The sequence below is a fragment of the Xiphophorus hellerii genome, chromosome 12 (genome assembly GCF_003331165.1).
Source record: "Xiphophorus hellerii strain 12219 chromosome 12, Xiphophorus_hellerii-4.1, whole genome shotgun sequence".
NCBI lineage: Eukaryota > Metazoa > Chordata > Actinopteri > Cyprinodontiformes > Poeciliidae > Xiphophorus > Xiphophorus hellerii.
The window spans coordinates 18,630,994-18,655,082 of record NC_045683.1 but is presented as its reverse complement, the minus strand read 5'-3'; the positions used below and the strand labels follow the sequence as shown (position 1 = coordinate 18,655,082).

The 24,089-nt window shown below is 37.4% G+C and overlaps 1 protein-coding gene across 1 annotated transcript in view; it reads left to right on the top strand.

The window, feature by feature from the left end:
- Positions 1–1,218: 1,218 nt before the first annotated feature.
- Positions 1,219–24,089, top strand: part of ssbp2a (single stranded DNA binding protein 2a) — a 56,760-nt gene continuing 33,889 nt past the window's right edge. The window contains 1 exon segment of the mRNA XM_032579179.1: positions 1,219–1,448. Within this exon segment, the coding sequence (XP_032435070.1) occupies positions 1,393–1,448 (56 nt within the window). The 5' untranslated portion in view covers positions 1,219–1,392.

Here is a 24,089-nt window from a genome sequence, read left to right as displayed (position 1 = left end):
CGAGGAGAACCATAGATATAGGTGCATCTTCACCCTATGGAAAAAGCTCAGGTGCATTTTTCTTAGTCGCTCTGGTCATTTTTTTTTTTGGATCAGAATTTAAATTCTCAAAAGTACTTGTTCAATCTTTAAACTATTGTGTCACTTACGTACAATCAAAAAAGGTGCTTCTCAATTTTTTGAACAAGTTGCAAATGGTGTAATGTACATCCATGAGAGTGATACTGTATAATTCTCTGCTACACATTTCCTACATTTTCGGTTGCTTTTGTCTTCATGTTGATCAAAATGTTTTGTGTTGGTATCTGCTGCATAGTCTCACCATCCACAACATGTATGCTTAAGGTCATTGCACATGCAAAATGCTTGAACAAGTTTTTATAACATGTAAAGCATGTATATACATTTCAATTAGATTTTTTTCTAAAACGGTCTTGAACTGGAAAATTCTGCTAGGTGAGTCCTTAACTTTCTCCAGTGAAGGTAAGTGTATGAAGCTTTCAACCAGTCAGTGATCAACCAGTTTTCTGAAACAGCTTTATGGTGCATCTCATGAACCATCAAATAGTAAGTAGTGTGCAGCCAGAGCACAGCACAGTGTTACGGCTGGGATTTCGACGTGGTACAATTTACAACATTAAATTAATATTTTTTACTGGAAATCAACCTGAAATGGATGAAGCAATGATGGCAACAAACTGCAACATGTGGGGAAAAAAGTAGGGGTACAAATTGGCAAAAGGGAGGTTGGAACTGACCAGAATCCATTCACACTGCAGGAGCAATATATAAACTATGCTTTTTCTGTCTGGTTCCTACCATGCTCCACACTTTAATGGATGACCTTACACTTGTGTGTAAAACAATAATGGAAATGTGCTGTTTGTGCTGTGTGTGTGTGTGTGTGTCAGCAGAGGGTGTGATTGACTATAAAGGGAACAGCCAAAGCCAGTCGTTCAAAATCCTTGTTGGACGGTTTCAAATCCCCCACTAGGCTCAGAGTGAAGAATATGAGGGAGGTACTGCAGATGTGAGCATGTTTTCTAGAAGTACATGTGTGCCGGATTCTATATGTCAGTAAAGCCTTTCCAGTCACTGAAGGAATGAGAGAGACGCTGACAGACAAACAGAAAGAGACACAGATCTACAGGGTAGAGAGAGGGAGGAAAAGAAAGAAGAGAGACAGAGAGAGAGAGAGAGAGGTGGGGTTAATTTAAAGTGGGCGGGGCTAAAACTGTCAATCAGCGGTGGTTGTTTGGCGAGCGGGCGGTCCTGCACAGCGGGACATCCAATGGGAGTCGACGCTGCTTGTGTCGCTATGGTGACGGGGCTGTGCCCAAGGAGGTTGTGATGGGTTGACAGGTGCGTGACAATCGGAGGCTCTCTGTAAGCATGTACGCCAAAGGCAAGAGCAGCAACGTGCCGTCCGACAGCCAAGCCAGAGAAAAGTAAGTTTTATTTATGGGGGAGGAAACAGCGGCTGTGAGGGAAGTTCATGAGCGGCCGGGGGGCAGTCACACACTGAGCTGCGGCAGGGGAGGGCGCAAGGAGACTCACTCAGTTGCACGGAGCTCTGTGCCCAGCGCTCTGCAAGCCCTGGAAAGTTCACTGCTTCCTTTATTTAAGAAAATATAGACATTTTGTCAGGAGGTCAAGACGGTGGTAGGGATGGAAGGTTATAAAGGCGGTCTTTAGTTTAAGCTACAGGGTTTTCTAAATTTATTTATTCTAAGACGTTTTTAATTGAAATCCAGCAGCGTCCTTCTTTGTGACGCCTTTGCTTTCCTCCGCATGTTTTAATCCAACATGCATTGGTAATATTTCTATTTGGTGTATTTTTGCATTGCGACACTGGTATGGATTTGATGGTAGCTGCATAAATAGTTTATTTGTAAGCATGCGGAGCGAAACTCTGCTCGCTCACAGTCGACTGGAGCAAAGAGAAAGTCGGAGCGTTTGGCTCCCAGAAGCCGCTGTGTGGCTCTTTGGGGGTCGCTTCGCTAAGACAACGCCGGTCAGTTCACCTGCAGCGATGGGTGAAATGTGTGGCAGCAGACCGAGATGTTGTTCTGTTCGGCTGTCCTGAAAATATCTGAAATGGTGTTTGTTATGTATGAGCTGCGCTTAATTATCTTCAAATTGAGTTTGACCCAGGATGCCCGTCAGACAGGAGCTTTTATTGTAGCTTCAAGTAAAAAGGGGAACTTGACAATTTAAACATCTGTTCATGAGAATGATAAACGTAAACTTGGAATGTTTTTATTATTATTTTTTTACTTCTTTGCATGTGTTGTAAATTACCCAATTAACATCGTGACTAATTTTAGAAGATTGTTCAGTGTTTTTTTTTATTTTACTTAGCTTTATAAGTGAGTTATTCATATAAGTACTTATTCTTTATGTCTTTTTTTGTTTTGTGTAGCATTTAAACTTTTTAATAGCTATCACAACATCGCAGCTCTGCTCTCTACCAGATTTTATAGCATCATAAAATCACTGGGTTTAGTATACCAACCTGAAGCTTTTAGTGCCCCCTTTCCTCAGTTCACCTTTTGGAAAACTTTATGTAAGTGCCCCTGTATTCAGCTATTTGTATTGTAGTTCTTAAAGTTGCTCATATAAAAGAATGTTTATTGTTATTATGCATACTTAACCTACAGTGATGTATTATGTCTGATTCTGTGAGCTAGAGGCTAAACATTTTAGTGTATCACCATTGTAAGGCTGTGGGTTTTAATTCTTTAGTGCCCTTTATTTCTGCACCGATATAAACATTTTAGATTTAGCCAATTTTCTAGTACATCTATATATATAGATGTGCATTTTTTAATTATCCAGTTGAACTTTTTTTTTGTTTAAGTCTGTGGGTGTCTAAACTTTTTGTCACTTGTGGCAAAACTTTGAGTCAAACGTACTCAAGGACCAAAAAAATAAAAACAAACCTAAAAAAAGAAGAAAAAATCAAGTAAATAAAGTTGTCCTTTTTTGCAGGAAAGGGATGTTATTTATTGTAGATCCAAAAAGTAAAAAAAAAAAAATTTGTATTAAAAGAAAGGCATCTCGGATCACTTTCTTTCAAAATGTTAGCTGTGTTTAGCCAAGCTTAATAAATCACATAAAAGCTTGGTGCAGCAAAGTCAGCTTTTCAGTAAAAGTCACTGGATAAACATGGTACTACTTATTATAAACACCTGGTTGTTAAAAAAAATTATATTTGTGTCGTACTTAACATTTTCCATTTTAATAAAACTATGTCTGTCATAATTTTACTATTATTACAAATAAAAGGTCTCCATCTGCATCGAGCGCCTGTGCTGGATGGGTCAATTCTGTATCACTCTTGAACTGTAGTTTGAGATCGCTGCACAAATTCAGTCAAAGCACCACAAAAGGCCCACAGGTTCCACTTTGGACACCCTTGGTTTAAGTTGTAGAGAAACAAATATGTTCGTATTGAAGTCTGTAGAAACGTTAGAGTTTATTAGCCTGCTAAATAACAGCCCATGGTTCTAGGCTTATTTTGTACAAAGTGTTTGGACCTTGGGCTATTGCTTGCTGGATGTGTGAACTGTGTTGAAGGTTTAAATGATTGGATTTGATTTTATGCAGTTGTCATCGTTTGGCAGTGATATATGTAATGCATCAGCTTAAGACAAGCTCACCAGAAATTGCACATGCTCTAAAGTGTAAACAACCTCGTGGGGAGTTGGACCATATCTAAAATGTCTTATACATTCCTCTTGCCCTGATTTTAATTGCTTGGTATTTGGAAATGTGGCCAACGCAGACTGAGTGAGCTCATTCACTTCCTCCTCCATAATTTCCAAACTACAACCAGAGGCGGACTGCAATTCAAAAAGAGCACAGAAAATTAACACCAATCGTTCACAACTTTTCCTTCTGTTCAATGATTGGCTTGGTAGAAATCCTAACAAGTACAATGGTAGAAATCCTAGACGGAGCACTGAAGGGGGATGAGAATCGAACAAAACTAAATATAGGCAATCGCCAGGATTGGGTTTGTTTGTGTTTGCCTGAAATACAATTTTTGTAGTTGTTTTACACCACTTAAAAACTTGAAAAATCCACTTGGTGATTTACAACTGAAGGAAGGATAGAGTAAACCTGGCAACATAAGAGAGTTTGTTGATAAAAGATTAAGGCAGTAAATTACCTTTCTGACAGGGTGGATGGTGTGTGAGACCAGTAATTGAAGAGAATTTGACCAGGCTGATTATCATTGATGTTGTGCCAGTTTACCCTTAACATGAACTTGTTGTAAGTTCACACATAATTCACAGTCACACGGACTAGTTCTCATTCATTCATCAAATTCTTTTTAGGTAAAAATAATGAATAAGTATCTTAATTACCGTATGTCATTGCATAATGAGATATTTAATAGAATTACATCTTGTTCTCTAAGGACTGCATTTTCCACAATGCTCATATAAAGACTTTCTGATGGACTAATGAGGCTATTTTGTTGCCCATGTTAAGCACTGTGAAGTTCTTGAGCAGTTATTTCTAGCTGAGCTTTCCTGTACGATTGTCAGCGACAAAAGTCAGTAGTGACAGAATGGCCTTAGATGTGACTTTATTTCTCTGCTCATTTCTGGTGTACCTGCAAACCCACGCAGCTTGACGTACTTCTTGCCCGCAGAAGGCTCTTACACAGTGTTGCAAAACCAAGGAACAGAAAAGCAGCCCACCATAATACGATAACTTTGGTGGTTCAGGCATGAGCCTTCAGTTCATATAGTTAACTTTAAGGTGAAGTGAAGTTCCCACACCTATAATAGGTGACCAAACCATGGTCACATACAACACAGAAATTTTGCAGCTGATTCCTACTTTGCAGTTTACATCTTTTGTTTGATTATAGCCTGGTTCAAGTTTAACACGGAAAAAAAGACACCCCAGTTAATTTTGTGGTCCACTTATGAAAACACTCATTTTATATGAACATCATGTTTTTTGCTTTATGTAAGAAACATGGGATTCAATTATTTTTGCAAATTCTATTTGAAATAATTTCTTCTCCTGAGGAAAGACTTTAATAATCCAAGCTTGCTTGAGGTGAAATATTGATGGTAATCAGACAGTTTCTCAGTGAGTTTTGACTACCATTAGTATGATGACTTAAAATAGACAAGGGTGTTTTACATTTTTATTTTTAGAATATCGAAAATCACCCTTTGGCTCCCTTGAATTTGAACAGATATCCATTTTATTGTTATTATGAAGTTCTATGATTCACCTTTTTCTTTATTTTGGGTGATGCTTTAATGATGAGGCTAAGTGATTCAGCCCTCCTGAACTGAGGACTGAACTTGGATTGTGAGGAAGTCAATCACTTGCTACACTGTCATTTTTAAACATACATATATACAGTATGTGTGTGTGTTAAAAATGCTTCTGTGTCTCCTGTTTAGGTAAAATCCAAGGAGAAGTCTATAAAAGGCTACATTAATGCACGATTAATGACTGTTGGTCATTTGTTGTGTGTTTTGAATCCAGTAGGTAAACGGATGAGTATTCATCTCAGACCTTTAGCCAAGTTCTTTACTCTAGATCGATATAAAAAGGACTGAACAGTGGGTTCTGCTCTGCCACTGGCTTATTGCGTGTTCTGACTGAGGCAGTGATGGAAAGCTTGCTGCAGGCCAGAAAGACACTTCCCGTGAACGCTGCATCTCTGCTGGAAGGAAATGATACTTATTCTGTAGAAGTTGCTTAGAGACACATCCGTACAGCGATGCCTTCATATCATGGGGTTTGTGACAAATAACATCTGTATGTTCTGTATATAAAGAAAACAGTGTGACTGATATTGATGACAACTTACATTTTATATTTCATCAGCAATATCAAGCAATAGGTAAAACGCATAAACGTTTTTTTTTCACATGAACACTGTTCATTCTTTCGTGATATGCCGAACTCGTCTTTTAGTTTCTTGTGTGGCCATACTGCCAAAACCTCTCCAGTGGAAGAATCTGTTGTAGTAGTCCTGCACTCCACAGATCAGACCTTTATTGAGGAGCAGTAAGAAAAAAGTAGATGTTGGAAAAAAAAATTCCAACATATTTGGGAAAACCTGCAAAAGGTTTATGGACGTCTCTGGCCAAATGAAAGCATTTTTTAGTTCTATGCAAGACACAAGTGGTCTGAAACTAACACTGCACATCACCATGAACACCCCCACAGTGAAATGTGGTGGTGGCAGCATTATGTTGTGGGAGTGGTTTTGTTTAGAAGATGCAGAGAAAGACGTCAGAGTTGATGGGAAGATGAAGGGAGCTAAAGGAAGGGAAGGACTGAGACTGGGTTTTTACCTTCTAGCAGGACAAGCAAGCTTTATAACCTGAGTATGATAGAATAGTTTAGATAAAAACATGAGTATGTTACGTTTCTTGCACAGTGCTCAAAAACTTTTTAAATTCTGTTTCCCCATATTTATTTTGGCTTTGAATATTTTCTGTTTGATTTTTAAAAAATTAGGAAAATTTGACCACATGAAAATCAATGTACTTATAATGCTGTTCAACAATCATATTCCATTCTACCCACTTTGAGTGAGCATATTATAACAAACTGATGGAATAATTAAAAGTGTATAGCCCTAATATATCAAAAGTATATAAACTTCTTATATGTATTTGCCTACATATATATTTATTGATACCATCTTAAATTTCACAATAAGAGAGAGGAAAAAAACTATGCAAATAATGTATAAATTTCCCAGTTAATAATTCAAGTAATGTTGCTGCAGGTCAGCTCATTACCTGTGTTTACATTTCACCGTACAAGTCACGGTCGATCGGCTGTTAGTGCAAAAGCCACAAAGGAGAAGAAAGGAATGGGCAGCAAGGAGACATTAGATGAAAAAGGGGGGAAAATCAAGCGAGGCAAAGTTTTGTTGTCTGTTAACAAGCAGACTTGTTTATCTGTGGTCTGTATCAGAGAAGCAGAGCAGGCCCGCCACTGCTGAGCCCTCAGTTGCTTCTCATTTCTGCGGCGCAGCAGGGGATCGGAGAGCGGGAGAGACGGAGAGTAGCAACAGATTGAGGAAAACGAAGGAGGAGGAGACAGAGCGGGACTGAGGGAATTTGCTGGATCATTAGTTTACAGTGTTGTCGTATTGACCTTAGAATGGACCCCTGTAGACAAGGGGCTCTGGCATCTAGCCCATGTAGATGTAGAGCTCTGAAAGCAGCTGGCCTCTATGGATTTCTCCATAGAGGATTTCTCTGGAGGGAACTTTGGTGGTGTGTGAGATATGTATGTATGTTTGTTTAGTTACATATACACCCGCGACATACACCCAGACAGACAGACATGTATGTATTTATATTTGCCACTGTGTCAATCATATCTTTTTAGATCCTCAAAATAAGCAAACGTTGCCTCGCCATTTGTATATCAGTACTTTCTACTGTAGTTTTATTCCCAAAATGCAGGCAACAATATCTCCTCTATCCTGGAGATAGAGTAAAGTAAATAACAAAACAGCCTTAATGTTTCATGAAACCTTGATATCCAACTTTAACCAGCCTGCATGTGTTTGTGTCAGCATATCACAGAGTATATGGCAGTCTTCACACCTGTGTGTCCAAAGAATACCTTCCATAGCGTTCAGATGGCACTCCCACCCCCCTCCTCTGTTTGTACCTGTGTTATGGTCTGCATTTGATTTTGATTGGAAGTGACAGTACACAACCACTGACTGTGTACTGCAGTTGTTCAATGAGTGTAGGTTTCAGTCACTGGCTGTCAGAGGACACATTCCACATAGCTCTGGGTTTGTGGTCCTGACTGAGCAGCATTGCAGCACATAGTGCACATTCCTCTTTTCCTCCTTTCTCTGTTTGCGAAACAAAAAGCAAACTTTGCCTGGGAGGCACAAGAATACTTGGAGGGTCTTTATTTCTGAACTTTTATTAGAGCACGTCTTGTACCATGTAATCCCCCCACCCTCCCAAATTTAACTCTTCACTTTGTTTTTTCTAAGTCAGTATGTGAAATGGCTAACTTGTAGTTTTAATACTATTACGATATATGTCGTTTTGCTAAGTTTCTAGTTCATCTGCCTTTCATCAATCTGGTGAAGATAATGGATTGTTGGTTTAGGTAAGGATTATCATTCTACACACACATCTACTTCACAACTGAAACACCTCAGGATCTTTCTAGTAGGCTGCCAATGCAGTACTTGACAGACTGAGGCAGAGCAGTGCATGCTGGGAGTGTTTATCTGACAGAAGCAATTCAGGCTGCCACTCTGGCTTTCTCTGTGAGTCGCATTACAGGAGAACTACAATAAAAATAAATCTGCATACACACATACACTGGTATGCTGTTCATTGGCTCTGAAAACTATCACAGATGTGCTCATTAGAACAAACAGGATTGCAATTTGTAGCATAAATACAATATTGTACCCAGAGGATAAATATATTTCTAGAAAAACAATATGGAACTTCTTTTTTTTTTTTTTTTTCTATTTAGGATTTTCTTCTCCCCAATACTAACTTGACTTTAGGCGTTGTTGATACTGATAGTACTTAAAGTTAATAAAATCAAAGCTGTCTACATTAAAATATTACCCTGTATTTCATCAGTGTTACAGCCACTCACCAATGACCTTCATGATGCTACAGTCTCTGATCAGCGCCTGATCATTTGTCCCAACTGCAGCTGCTCCGGGTCAGCTTTAATTTGCTGCTCTAATTTGAGACAACTCAGCTAAAAAGAGTATTAAAATTTCTGGCTACACATCACCTAAAACAGACGCTGCTTTATCTTTAGTGTACAAAAACACATGCGACTTGACACGCACTTCAATAGACTTATGTCTTGTCACTCTTCACCTGAAGTTATCACTTTAAGCATTGTGAAATTTTATGATTCAGGTAAAGCAGCGACTAACAACAATTACTTTTTAAAATTAAATTATTGAATGTTTTTGAGTAGATTATTTCTTTCAAATGCTTTATAAAACAGAATAGAATAGAATGTATTTTTAATAGGGATACATGGATCCAAAGCACAGAATATGTGGTGTGCTGTGCAAAGCTGTTGATCATTTTCAACTCTTTTTCCATAGAGACACTCATGATAAACAGCCATGCACACATCGAAGGAAAATTTAAAGAGACTAATTAAACTAATTGCAAAGTTTTTGGACTGTGGGAGGAAAGTGATTTAACTGGAGGGAACCCTCTCATGCACACGCAGAACATTTATTGCTAGACCAATCGTTAGTTGCAGCCCTACAAATAAGTTTGTTTTAAATATTTTGCACTAAGATTGCACATGAACCTTTTAATGTGCTGAAACCATACAAAAGTAAAACAAATGTGGTATGCTACGTCACATAATGTCTGCACAACAAAACAGACAGACACCACTTTAAACAGCCAGCTATAGACCCACATTCTTGTTTAAAAGATTGTTCAAACATAAATTCAGTGAAAAATGCATTAGAAATACGATAAGATCATTCAGCAGCTTAAGAAAATGTCTTTTCTGTCTGCTCAATATTGGCATCTGGCATTTATGGTGGTAATTTGTTCCATGTTAAACCATTAAACTCTGCAAGGAGCCGAAAACATCCATTTATCATCACTCCACTTAAATTACTCGCATACCGAAATGTTAAAAAAAAAAAACCAAAACGTTCTGTCAGTCATGTTTGTTATTAAAATATAGTTTGGATAGAGTTGACCAATCACTGCTGTTGAACTTAACTGAAGTAATCAGCATAAACACAAGCTGCATGCTGGGTTAGGGGGTCATTGAGGGTTATGCTTCACAGAGAGGTGAATGTTACTTCTGGAGAAAAGTTTAAGAAATAAAAAAAATATTGATGTAATTAGATTAATGGGATTATTATAGTGGATGTCCTGGATTATGAAAACTAATTGCTGCATCCTGAGTCTATTGTTCCAGCTGCTCAACCTCACCATGAAAGCTGTCTGAACACAGTATGCAGAGCAGGCCACTTGACAGAGGCAGACAGGAAGCTGCAGAAGACAAGACAGATTGGTTTTCAAAGGAGGCACTTAGATTTTTAAGGAACACCACAGATTTGTTACATCAATAAAATAACAGGCACAGCCTTAAATACAATTTTGCAAGCTGTGCATTTGTATATAGGCCCAGATTGCTAAAAACTTGTGTGCAACACAGTTGCTTGGCTTACTGGAGATGCAGACGACAAAATCACAGAAAAAAACATCAACAAGTACCGAGTCAAATTTTGTTTGAAATCTGGATACAAATCATTTAAAAAGGAAAACCGGTAACTTAGGACAGAAATCCTAATTGTTCTGTTGAGCATGCACTGTCTGAAGTTAGTTTATGTGTATTTTTTGAACTATTTTGTCATTTTTGTGTGTTGTTCCTATTTTTTATTGTACATATTTGCATTATTGAATGTTTTTTTTTCTCTTTTGTGTCCATAGTTTTGTTGTACTCTGATGCACAGTGACAATAAAGGCTATTATATTTTGCTCAGTTGGGTTATATAAGTTTCTGCATCCCATAAAGATGAACTACCTGCTGGACTTTATTTTGAAAATAACATCCTCTCAGTTTTAGTCCAGATACAACAACACAAGTTTGTTGTGACTTTTAATGGATTCCATACTGTATGTGTATGTGTAAATTTCTAATCCCGTCTGGGGCGTCTGTTCGTAGCACTTTACCCATATGTTTGGGCCCTCAAAAATCATCCTTTATCTGTCTGTCTGTCTGTCATGTTGCCTCTGTGTGATTGCAAACTACAACATCCAGCGATTATTACACAGTTAATAGCCTCTCCAGCTCTCTAGGGATGCTTGTGAACAGTGGAGAGAACACGGGGAACTGTCGCCACTCTGTTGTTGTCTTTCACTGGCTCTGATATTTTGTGAGAGGGTACAAAATTCAAACTACAACTGAAGAGCCTCAGATTATCATTTGTCTGGAATTACAAGAAAAACTAAAAGAAAAAGCCTTCATATTCTCCCCTTTATAGCAATGACTGATAGAAAACAGCTTTCTTAATGTATAGAGGCTGTTACTAGTCTTCTTTTATCCTCGAGCATCCCTCTGTCTGCCTCTTATCCCCATTGTCAGAGATGTAACTTTCCACAGAAGTGCTATCAAAGCAGGGGCCCTTTTTTATTGAGCCAAACAGGAGACAGGCTGGGATCGACGCAGGCAGGAAAATAGGATGGCAGGCAACACAGTGCCTTGTTTAAAACGTTTGCAAAATGGGTTGTGGTCTTTAAGGTGAAATGATGTGACAGAAGTGTTCTGATTCAATCTGGTAGCTCAGGATCCTGGTAATTTTTCATCACAACCCTTAAAAAAGAAAAAAAAAAAGAAATAAAAGAGGTTTATGGATGAGTGAGTTTATCACACCACGTTACTCCCTGGGGACCCCATCCTTGTCCCTGAAAGCTCCTGTTTTAATTAGAAATGCAGTCACTTCCTTTTTCATCTCTGTCTTCTTCTTTGCTCTTTCTCTTACATTATCTTTGGTAGTGGTGAGTGTACCAAGTTTAGCAGTGGGATAAAGATACTGACATTTGGGGAGTAAAGAATTCAGAGCTGTGTGCCATGCATGAGGTCGAGGTTCTGCCGACCTTGACTGGAAACCACTATCTGGCTTTGTTCTTGTTAGTGCTTGCTCCTGTGGTTTAGTCAGGACGTATTTTTGTTGCCCATGGTGATTCCAAACATGTTCAGCTTTGCCCTAAGACCACAGCGCAGTAAGAGATGCTCTCCCTCCCTGAGACTTCCTGTAACCTGAGAAGATTCTCCCAAAACAGAAAGCTGTCCGGTGAACATGCAGGCTCAGTTAAACTGTTCTCTGTCGGGTGAGGTGAAAGAATTTCTTGGAGTTTTTTTAAGCTTCTGTCCAACAATAGTCATACACCCTTTTATCTATTTATCTATAAATAGCAAACGAAAAGGATATATCGTTTTTAAATGTATCTTAATCTGATGCTCCTCCATGAAATCCAGGGTGAGCAATTTTATTTACAGGTCGCATTTTTTAGTAAATACACAAGTCCGGGTATACTGCTAGACCATCAAAGTCCTTAGGAACACATGAAAAATACTACACTATGACCCTGTTGAAGTTCTCACCTAAATCTTTGGCACAGCTTGAAAGTCAATGTTCACAATCTTATCATCCCATCTGATTGAACTAGAACAATTCTGTAAAGAAGAATGGGTAAAAATGTTAGTCTCTAAAAGACCTACACCTGTAATTTCAACAGAAATTGGTTGTACAAAATATTGATATTCACGGGGGCTGAATATAAATGCATACCACAATTTTTAGATTGTATGTAACCTTTTCCTTACATCTCACTATACATGGCTAATTGTATTGGTTAATTTCAAAAAATCGTGATAAAATACATTGTTTGTGATTGTACTGCAGCAAAATACAAAAAAGTTCGAAGTACATGACACGTAGCACTGCTTGCTGTTTTTCCAGAGTTCGTAATTTGTATGGCATCGCTCTCAGTGGTAGCGACCACTGCTCTATGTTATACCAGTGTAACTTACATTGTAATTTTAAATACCTTAGCGTAACTGCACATCCTGCTGTGCACTCCCCCCACACCCCCTGCCAAGTATACTGGAGGTTGATTGGAAGCTTCTCTGCTGCTATTTCTCTGTCATTGACATGCAAGACGCATCGCACAGATTCTGGCGCAAGGTTAAGCATGCGTGACGCCCAAGCTTAGGAACTGCTTCAGACAGTCTCTCTCTCTCTCTCTCTCTCTATACTTCTCTCCAATTTTCACCCCTAAAAACGCAGATTATTTTCCTTTGCCTTCACCGTACCTCAGTTCCTCAGTGTCTTGCACTTCTCCCCATGTTTAACTCAAGCAAAGGACTAAATTCAGTGAATGCACTATCCTCCAACAACATAAAACATCTCAAATCCACAATCGCATTTTCTACCCAATGAATACAAAGTAGTTCACTTTTGGAGTATTTAAATTGCTGACTTTATGGCCTCTTTAAGTATTCCCTCTTTGTTGGATTCTTAATAGAAATATATTTTAAGTAATCTCAGCAGAGATGCATGCATGATCATTTTCCATTCTTTCCCAAATTGCTTCAGATGGCTTTAATCTATATCAGCTTTTTAGATCTATCTCCTCTATTCTTTAAAGAGTATTAAAGACATATTAAAGCCCAGCAGAAGTTACTGTGGTGTGCTTTTTACTCTCATCTATTTCTTTCTATGTTTTTGTAAATTTTCTTTTAATAATAGTTGATGGGCTGAACAATGGTGTATGGATCTGGAATTAGCGTGTGATTTCATCTCATCAAAGCAACAAAAATCAAAAAGTTTTAAAGCATTGTTTTAAAGCTGCTGAAATTTCCTTGAAAACTTGTTGTTACTGTTCAAATGTGTTTAAACGCGACAGAAAGTGTTTGTGTGACCAGAGGATTCCATAATTTCATGAGGTAAAGTAACGAAAATAACTCAATTGAATACAACTCTACAAATAAGATAATTTTTCAGGATGATGATAAATGATGTAATAGATTTTCATCTTTACTACTACTCATTAATAATTATTAAAACAAACCAAACACAAACTCATCTAAAGAGCAAAAAAGGCTCCAATACTACAGTTCAAGTTAAAGGGCAGATTTTTTTAGCTGATTGAACATCTAATGTTTTAATCTCAAAAGGGGAGAATAAATGGAGGAAAAATTAGAACTTCCTGTACCACAAAGAGAGAAAAAGAACTGAGCACTTTACTTTAGTCTGAAATAATAAAAAAATGCAGCGTAGCATATGATGTAAGCAAACTACAGAAAAAATCTTTATGCACTGATTCTCAAAGGCTGATCAGGCCTTTCCACCTCTTATTTCATTCAGTGCTTTTGTATTTGTGAACTTGAAGATGATTCTCTACTCAAACGCTTTTGCTTGACTTCGCCAATCATAGATATATGCAAAGTAATGCAAGACATATGTTACATTAGGCAGCCAATTAGAAGAATATGTTTTACTAATCTTTTCTATTACATCCATGACTTAGAGGAACCAAAACAATCAACCATCTACATGCACAACACTGTCTCATCACTAACAACAAGCATTGTCATATAGTCTTCATATTTTGGAGATTCCTAGGAAATGCATGCAGGAGTAAGAAGTTATCTTGATGAAATCTGGAAGTCCGATAAGGACATTTTACACATCCGTTTTTACAGGTAAATTATCCAATCTGAGCTGTTAGTACATGCTATGAAATATTGTAACGAGTTTGTTGGAAAGCAAGCACAGTTGGAGATTTTTGGTTACATTTTGATCAGCTCAATGTGCCTCTAAACGTAAATAACATAAATAAATGTTAAATAACATGGTAATTAACCTTGTATGATCAATAGGTGTTGCCATTTAAGTTCTGTCTGTAAACACGTGTCTAATTTTCTGGACTTTATGGCTGGATTGTGTTGGAGATTTACTGTAATAGCTTGTAGAGAAAGTTGAACAAGAAAAAAAATGGGGGGGGAAAAATCATTGCCGTTCTTTCAACTGTGAAATTAAACAAACTCCCTATGAGAGGTGACTCAATCTAAACAAATCAAAGCCAATGAAATGGAACTCAAATTAAGAAAATGATGGATTTATTTGATTCATCCACTTTACATGTTCTGCAAACAAATTACAGTTGTAGAAAAACATTGAATAAATGCCAGATTTTTATAGACAGGACAATATATATATATATATATATATTTTAGCTCAGTCTGTTGGTAAACAACGAGCATACCCGTCACGCCCTCTCATCATCTCTCTGCCTCTCCCTCCCTGGATAAGTAGGCATTTCCTGTTATCTCGGCTCTGGCCATTGTTGTCTGCTCTGTGAGACAGTGGAGTCTGTGCACCGCTCACTGAACTAAAGCTGTTTCACTTTGTCTGATTGGGTCCGCATCGGGCAGAAGGGGGAGATTCTTCGTTTTTAATGTATTGTCTGTTCAAGTTTTTAATTGCATCTGCTCTAATTTGTTGTCGTCAGTATGGAAGTCGTGGCGTACCTGTTTAATGTCGCCTGTATTTGAACTGCCACACAAACAAACTAATCAGTTTAAATTGAATTCCATCTAGACAACATTATGTATTGAAAATAATAACCCTTTTGCTGAAGGGAACCTTGCAATAAGAAATAATAACTAGTGCGAAATGGAATAAAATTAAAGAAAAAAGGAAACATTTGAAATTTAACGAAGTATAATAAGTAGTTAAAATTTTTTAAGACACATTTTCTGGCTTCCAGCTACATCTTGTGTCAAGCTCTGCTTTAATACAAGGTGCCACTTTGTCTTTTGTCCTTTATGCATTGAGGGGTACCCTTAAAAGAGCTTACAACTCAAACTTTGCTGTGATAATATTTGCTTCTAAAGTAGTTCTCAAAGCATTTATTTTCACCTTGTCCTAGACTGTCCTGAGGGCAAAGGTATGAGGAGATAGTTGTGGGATTTCCAGTTAATGAAAGGTAAACACAAGGTCTGCTCTGAGGTGATCCAAGGAATGCTCTCCCTCTCCGTCAGGATATGAGCTTCGTGCTTTTGACTTGTACTTTTATGTGTGACTTTTCACCTTTGGTGAATTCTTTCACTGGAACCACTTTCAATATGTTTTTATCGCAGTTTCAGCCAGTCAGCCTATGTTTGGATTCTTCCATTGTAAAGCTGTACTACAGTAGTAATACTGTTAAAGAATAACAGTAAAAATTAGGACATTCAAACCAATTGATTAAACAGACAAACTATTTCCTTTAAATTTTGTCTTGCATAAAAATATGTTATTAGCCAAATTAGCAACAAATCTTGTAAAAATACAAAGGGAGCAGCATTGTTATTGTGACCTGAGTTTATTTAGGACTGCTGTTCTGTGGATTAACTGAAGTCAAGTTAGGTTTTTGCTGAGTGACAAATTTTCATTTAAATCAGGATGATTTTTAATTCTTTACAGAATAAATCTTTAGGCAGTTTCAAAAATGCCTTTTATCCTTAATATGTGGAAATAGTGTGTGGTCACATGCTTCATGTTACTATATATGCTTTATTTGACATTGAGAAACATAATAAAAACTGGATTTTTTTGTTATCCTGTTTAGAACAGTTTCTAGATTATATTCTTGCCACTTTAAGCTAGTAGTGATGGAATATCTAATAAAAAAATATTGAAATTGTTATATGTCAAGTAAATTATTTTTTTTGAAGATCTTTATTTATTACTTAATAAATTCCAGTAAATAAATTTGAATTAAATTGGATTTAATTCAGAATTGGAATTAAACATATCACATTCATAAAGTCATAAACAATTAAATAAATTCCTTTTTGTTTTGTCTTACAAAGTACATCATGAAATATTTGCTAACTGGTGATGTGTCCTACAACACAAACTAACATTAAGCACATCTAACACTAACAAGATATGAATAAACCGTTAGAGCTTATCAGCCTCCAAAAATTACTTATCAGAAATTAAACAAGTCTCTGAGCAAAAGTGTTAGTTAATGGCTGTAGTCCAGCTGTAGTCTCTATAAGGCAGACTGAACTGAAGGTGAGATACACCTGTGACTTTGGGCGTGTTCCCCTGGTGACCGCTCCTCTACTAGAACATCAAACTGTTGGAGCAACAGTCTGACGCAGAGAGGAGGGACATATGGAAGCTGTGTGTTTCCCTTCCCATGCCTGTCATGCGTCGCGCCTTTTATACTCTGTCTTAAAGTAGAAGTCAAAGCTTCTGTCGGTGTGTAAAGTCTGGGTTCAGCCCTATCGTGTTGTGTATATGTATGTGCAACAGCTCTGTGTTAGTGATAACATATGATAGAGCAGAGTGACTAAAGATCTGCCAGCTTTCATCACTTTATGTAATGTTGAAGAGGAATAACGGGTGTGGCAAACATTTACACAGCAACAACAAAACAGAACATGAAAAAATAACATTTATTTGACTACATGTGTCTCACCTCGAGCTGCTTTTTTTTATGCTGGATTACAACATGTGCTTTGTTAATCCTCAATGATGCAGTGAAAGGTTAACTGCTTCTCTCTACTTTCAGTACGAAAGCAGCAGAAGCTGAAGTCAGAGGAAAGTCAGCATTGAAGATAGAGGGAGTTTACTTGATATGAATAACTCTCATTCAAGTGGTCTGTCTTCAGAATGAGCCATTAGAGGAATCCCAGGGGACACTATGCAAAGGTAATGGAGAATATAGATTTAACTTGTGACCATCAGCAAAAATGCCAATTAGAAAAGCATCAGTGGGGATAGCCAGTAAGATGGCTGCAAAGCAGTGCCAGGAGGTGATTAATGTCAAGCATGTTTTTTACATCTACAAAAAATAGATGTAAGAACTTCATCTTTGTTTATTTTTTTATGTTGGATCCTTGTTCATGAAAGCTTTTTACATTACAAAACAAAGGTATGAAGACTATTTCATAAAAGAGGGGAAAGGTGTGCTGTTCTTTGACTTTTGTTGTAATTTTGAAAATCCAGCGTTACAGTCAGTAGAAAGCTGTTTATTTTGCTTTCCCTGGTTCTGCTCAGATGCTGCAGCATCAACCCTTCCCCTCCTTCCTCAGCTTATATCATCAATCATTTACACTCACCATCACTCTTTTACTTTACTTCTCACATAAGTCTTTCTCCTCCTCTCAGTCTCCTTATCCTTCATGTCTTTCTCATTCACTTCAGCCTCTGTATCTTTTCTTTGAATGGTGATTTTTTTTTCCCAACCTTTCTCTTTTTGTCAGATCCACAAGGACGGTCTCAATAAATTAGAGTATCACTTAAAAGAACACCATTTTGATTCAAAAACACACAAACCGGTTCATTCAAGACATTTGTCTCCATTAATTTTGAATATTTTAGCTTACAGGTGAAATCCCAAAATATGTTTTATTAAAATATAATCTGTTACATGACCAAGGTATTACTGTGTGTACTTGACCAGTGATTTTACTTTACTTAAACACCCAAAGAGACTCTGTGGAGTATTGTCAAGAGCAAGAGACACAATGAGTCAACAAAGCCATAGTTAAAGTCACCCAGCCTTTCTTAACACTTCATCTCCAATAAATAATAATCATAAAAATGAATAGAAACTGTTGAATTTATTACCGTGTTTGTACTGAATTTATGTAATGTGCCTTTTTAACAGAATTATTGAAATAATATAAAAAAACTTTTCAATAATATTCCAATGAATTCAGACATTCCTGCATATTGTTGGGTCTCCATTCCTGAGCTGTTCAAATTAATCTGTCCTGTAGTTTTTTTCTAATTGTGTATATAGATCTCATCATTTCAGATCCTCCCAGATGGCTTTATTTTTGAGTTTAAGAAGGCTGACATTATTTTTTGCAAAAGTTGATGGAGTTGTTCGAAGGAAGCTATTAAAGCGCATCACCTCCACATACAAATGCTTAACCCTTCTCTACATTCAGTAAAGCTAAAGTTTTGACTTAAAAAAAACAAAAACGTTGCTGTTTTGTCTACTTTAACCCAATAATTTATATGAAGTGATTCACCTTTGATGGAGTTAGAGCAGGCAAGGTGTGTGCATGAAACGTCTTGTCTTGAATCTGCACTTCGGTGTAAAGGCTCCATAATCCCCATGGTTGTTTCTGCTCCTGTTCGTTTCCTCCGTTGTTTTCCTGAACCCTGCGTACATACAATGAATTATTCAGCAACGTAATGGGTCTATATTTGTCGTTGTTTATCTTGCCACCACCATCATTGCTGCCCCGCCAGCGTCTCTTCCAGCTTTTACATGTCTGTTTTTCTGTCTGTTTGGCAAGTAGGGGCCTCTTCACCCACAGAGGATGCTCCACATTAATGAATGAAGTGAAGTCATTTAGCAGGACTCTTAATGGCACATAAAGCCCTGCTGCTGGGTTTGATTAATCAGGGAGAGTGTTTGGCTCTCTGTCTCTCTCTCTTACACACACACACGCGCACAGGGCTGTCCTGTGCAGGATCAGCAACTCACTTGCTGTACTCTCTTTATTTTAGCGCCGGGGTCCCCGCTCTGTTCTCACCAAAGCTGTCAGGGGCCCTAGTTGCTAACTGCTTCTGGAGATTGAGTCCAAGAGTCTCAGTCTCAGTCTGCGTCTGAAAGTTAAGTTCTTTAAAAAAGAACCTGATATTTTTCAGTGATTGGCAAAAATGTATCGGAATCAATTGTTTAAGATGCGCAGCAGTGAGGCTGCATTTTATTGGCAGTTTTGGATTGATACAGCTGATGCATATATTTAACTTGTTTATCTTTGCCCCAGTTTGGTAAAAGTTTGCTGCCTTTGTACTTGCAGTTACAGCTGTCACTGTCTGTATTGCATCAGTCAAATATGCTGCAAACTTATGTAACATAGCAATGAAAGAAGTTGGAAAAATCCTGGCATTTCCCAACTGGAGAACTGCAGACCCAAAGCCTTATCTAATTTAAAGTCGATAAAGATGGACTTGCAAATGTATTGTGATTAGTATCAATCTGGAAGTGTTATTTTTATTAGGTTCTTAAACTTATTTTAGTAACTTCCCCCTCAGTTGAACTACACAATCTATTGCATTGCTTCTGCAACTGTAAAAGATTGCTTAGATGCAATATTTTATAGGCCATAATGTTTCAGGTGCTTTGCATTAAAACTCTGCTCACCAATAATTTATTAGGTGACATTCACCATAATCAATGCCCTTGACTTGTATAGATTTTGCTAATCTAGATCCTAAACCTCTGGGAGAGTTGTGAAGATACATCCATGATGAAAAGATTAGATTTGTTGCAATCAGTATCGTCAACAATATTGCAATGGCAGCGTTAGGATGAATTTGATGTATTTTCTTGATCCAAGGGATAAATGTGTATGTCATACCCTTGAATAGTTTCAGATTAAGCAAGTATTAATGTATTTATATATTTTTGTTTGTTACAGTTATTGTTATTTTGTATGACTTTGATCCTGAAATTCTTGTACCAGTTTGAGAATCATTGCTGTAGGGGATTTTAGCAATTCTGTTTGAACTTTCTCTATGATTTGTTGTGTTGGTTTGGTTGTTCACTGAAAACAAAGTGCTTCAAAAACATTGATGCAGATGCTCTACAATGTAATTCTATAGACATTATTCTTTGTCGTGAAAGGATAAAATAAAAAAAAAACAGTAATGTCAGATGAATATGCAAGAGATAATCGCATTATTTAACTTCCTCACTGAATTTAGGTTATTTTGCAATTATAATCACCTCTTCTAGAAATCCATGGCACTTGTTTAGGAAAATATGAGCAAGTTTGTCCCATATAGATAGATTAACCTTGCTATATTGATCATTTTCAGTACTTCATTTGTGCATGTGACAAGCAATTTTTTTTCTTCCTATTTGAAAACAGTAGAAAAGCTGTCTGGTTCAGTCTGAGTATTCGCAGCACGGCGCTTTGTGTTAATTTACCGAAGGAAGTCACAGCAGGGATGCTGGGCTAACCGAGAACCGGCTCAGTGAGAAAACTCGACATTAGAATATGAAAGTTTATAGATTCAAAGAGTACTCCTCTAGGGATTCACCCAATATCACTCAGAACCTTCAACCCATCTTATTTTTCCTTCTCTCTCTAATCCCAGCTCCTCTGTCTCACATCCTTTTATCTTAGTCTCTACCACTCTTCATTCTGTCAAATATCTTGCTAATTTGACTCCATATTGGACGTAAAGAGAGTTGTGTAGTTCAATCTCTGGCTATTTCGTGCTCCTACTTTTTTATATTCAGTAGTCTATGATTATAACTCACTTGGTATATTTTACCCAAATTTAAAAAACTGAATGTATTTTTGGATACTTTAATGTAACAGGAGTGTTAACATGTGTTTGACCTCTTTGTAGAGACACCATACGGGTGGTCTGTTGCTCCAGTCGTTGTCATGTTCGTTCTGTTCTGTGGTCCCATGCAGGGTTCGATTTTTAAGGATGATGGGTCCCTGGGCTTAGAAAATTATTCATTGGATACGGAAAAATAACACAAATATGGCACTTGGTAAATAGCAAAGTCCCTAACCATGTTAAGTAGTATAAAAATAAGCAATGAAAATAATTGTTTTTGTGCTTCTTGAAAGATTCATTTTAAAAAGATGTGTTTTTACCACATAAATCTGTTCACAAATTACTTCAGTAAGCTATATTTACCTAAGAATGACAAATATACTCTGCCATTCTTAGGCAAAGTACACTTTAGCACTTTCCGTATTAGTTACTCATAGATCCCTGCATCTATGAATTTTAAGTCGCTGAACAGATTTGTTGTCTTGTCAAGTTATGCAGACAAAACAGAGTAGCAAATCTTGCACATTATCAAGCATCTGTGGCTACAAACCGAGTGTTTGAATAATACACAGAAATAAACACACTTTCTTCTTTTGGTTGCTAAATGCTGTTACTACAGATGGCCTTTCATTCCTCTGCCATTTTGGTTGTTGTTCTTTGGCCCTCACTTTTTGCTATGAAAAAGCTATGAAAAGCTGTATTTTGTACCGACTATGCCTCAGTTCTTAGCTGTTCACTGTGAAGCTGTTGTTGCTCCCCTGTCCTCTTTCTGCCATGTATACTTTTGCTGACTATTCAAAAAAACGACTGCACTAAGCATGTGAATTCAGCTACATCAGACGGGAGACATTGCAAAATAAGATACTTACTACAAGGAACATGCTGAAATAATATTAAAAATAATAGTTTTTTGAAGATTAGGTTGTTTTTGTGATTGCTTGGAGCAAAAAGCTAAATTGAACAATGAATTTGATTAATTGCATGACGGTAGCGTTAAGAGACCAGCATGACGTTTAGCTTCTATAAGCCTGAGGCCATGGCTCTCCACCAGGAAATGGTGGACGGCTTCCTACGAGTTGGGGGTCAGTTTTCTGCTCAAGTGGAGGAGTTTTAGTGTTTTGGTGTCTTGAACAGAACTGATAAAGGATGCAGGGAGGGATGGTGAACGGATTGGGACAAGGACTTACTTTGAGAACAGATCATTTCCTCTTACTACTGGCAAAAAGACTAAATTTCAAATGACTTACTATGACTTTTTCAGCGTGGTTACAGATGTGTGATTCAACATTAATGTTTGATAGGATTTTAGCCTGCTTAGAAAGATTTTTGTTTTTATGCTGCATTTGTTCCAAAAATGTATCCCGACTTTTGTTGTTTTTCTTCTTGCTTACACTAAGCATTTAATTACATTTTCTTATGTCAGCATAGTGGCAGGTCCTGTAAATATGTCACTTAACATGTCGATTCAGATAAGCGCTTTTCCATTTCATCTCTAACAAGGGTGAAATAATCCGGGCCTGATCTATAATAGGCGAATCCAATCACTGAAGCAAATGCCCGTTGTGATTTGAAGTGCTGCCAGACTTTGATCGCCTCAGCGGTAAATTGATTAGCAGTGATCTACTGGTCTCCTTAAATGCTGATCCTGGGAAAAGAAGTTCATGTATTTGCTTTAAGCTGACGCTGTGGTTGAGCTTCAAAATCTCTTTGCACAACCTTTCAGTAAAAGCAAAAGCAGCCCACTGGCCTCAAAACAACCCAGCACAGAAGCCAGTTGGTGTTTTTGCAAGCTGCATGCTTTAAACTAAGATCAACTCCTGACTGTTTTAGCTCGCTGCAGCTGTCTGGTCAGATTTACAGCTAAGGGCTGGGTAAAGGATGTTCTTTAAAAACCTGACTACTGGAATTTGAGAGAAAATAAGTCAGTTACAAACTGCATGGATGAACGGATAATAATGAAAACGTTGACTGTGCTTCCACAAGATCTGGGTAGCATATAAAGCCCTATAGAGCTTGTACAGATTACAGACAAGCATTCTTCAGTTTAACCCTGTTGCTTGCTAAGAAAATTGAAGTTGATCATTTGCTTAATGTACTAGAATAATTGTTTTCCTTTTAATGTGTCCACATTTTGCATCTTATTAACATTCAACGTCTCTCCCTTCTCTTGTGCTTAAACCTTATCTCTGCTCACTGCTTTGTCAGTCCAGCTCCATGTACTTATTTTTTCCTGTTAGCATGGCAGGGTTGACCTTAACAAGGGGCAGATCAACAAGGACCAAAGGGTGTTGTATTGTTTTCAAAGCATATTACTGTAATATTAAAAGCTTTAAGTAAAGTTTAGAACTTACAGGAATGCTAGCAAAATATACTGTTTTGTTACTTTCTGTTCATCAGTCCTGTATCAGCTGCTCCTATTGTTGGCTTGTGATAAATTAAAAAATGAGAGACTAAAGGAAGAAATTGTTTGACCCCACTATTAAAATCTCTGATTCTGACAATATTGTAACACGTTAGGCAATTTTGTTTATAGAATCCTAAAATAATTCTAGAAAAAATTGTTTGGAGAATTAAAGTATGCCTTCAAACAGTTTAGGAAATCTCACATAATGTTCAGTTTAGAATATTTTAATAGTAGATCCACCTGGCTGCAGTTTAAGGCCATACATCAGACAGACTTCTTCCTTATTTTGAAATCGTGAGAAAATAGAAAGAAATCAGCCACAAGATCAGGAAGAATTTCCAAATTTCCTTTCGTCTGTTGAAACAGTGAGTATAAACACCATGTAATGTCCAGATGTCTTTCAGGAAGGAGATGGGTTCTGTGTCTCAGAGATGATGAATATGTTTTGGACTCAGTGTGGAGCGCCTGACGCCAGCCAGTGAGATGCTGGGTGTTTTAACATGGCTGAGCTCTAAAGTTAAACTCTTTAGTCTTTAAGCTGAAACTGAACCCTGGAAAATCACACATTATTTATTCTTCTTTCTCCCACTTCTATCATGATTATTAAGCTGCAGTATATAAACTCACAAAGAGTGCCAAAATAACCACAAACATGTGGGTCATGCGAATCTGAGATCCATCAAAACTTCAGCCCATCTTTTCTATTTCTCTTTTTGACCTTTGTCTTTAAGCTTGCATTAATCTTTTATTTCTGCTTCACTAGTGTTTTGATTTATTTTACAGTGTCAGAATGATCCATACCTCTGGCCTCACCTGTTTTGA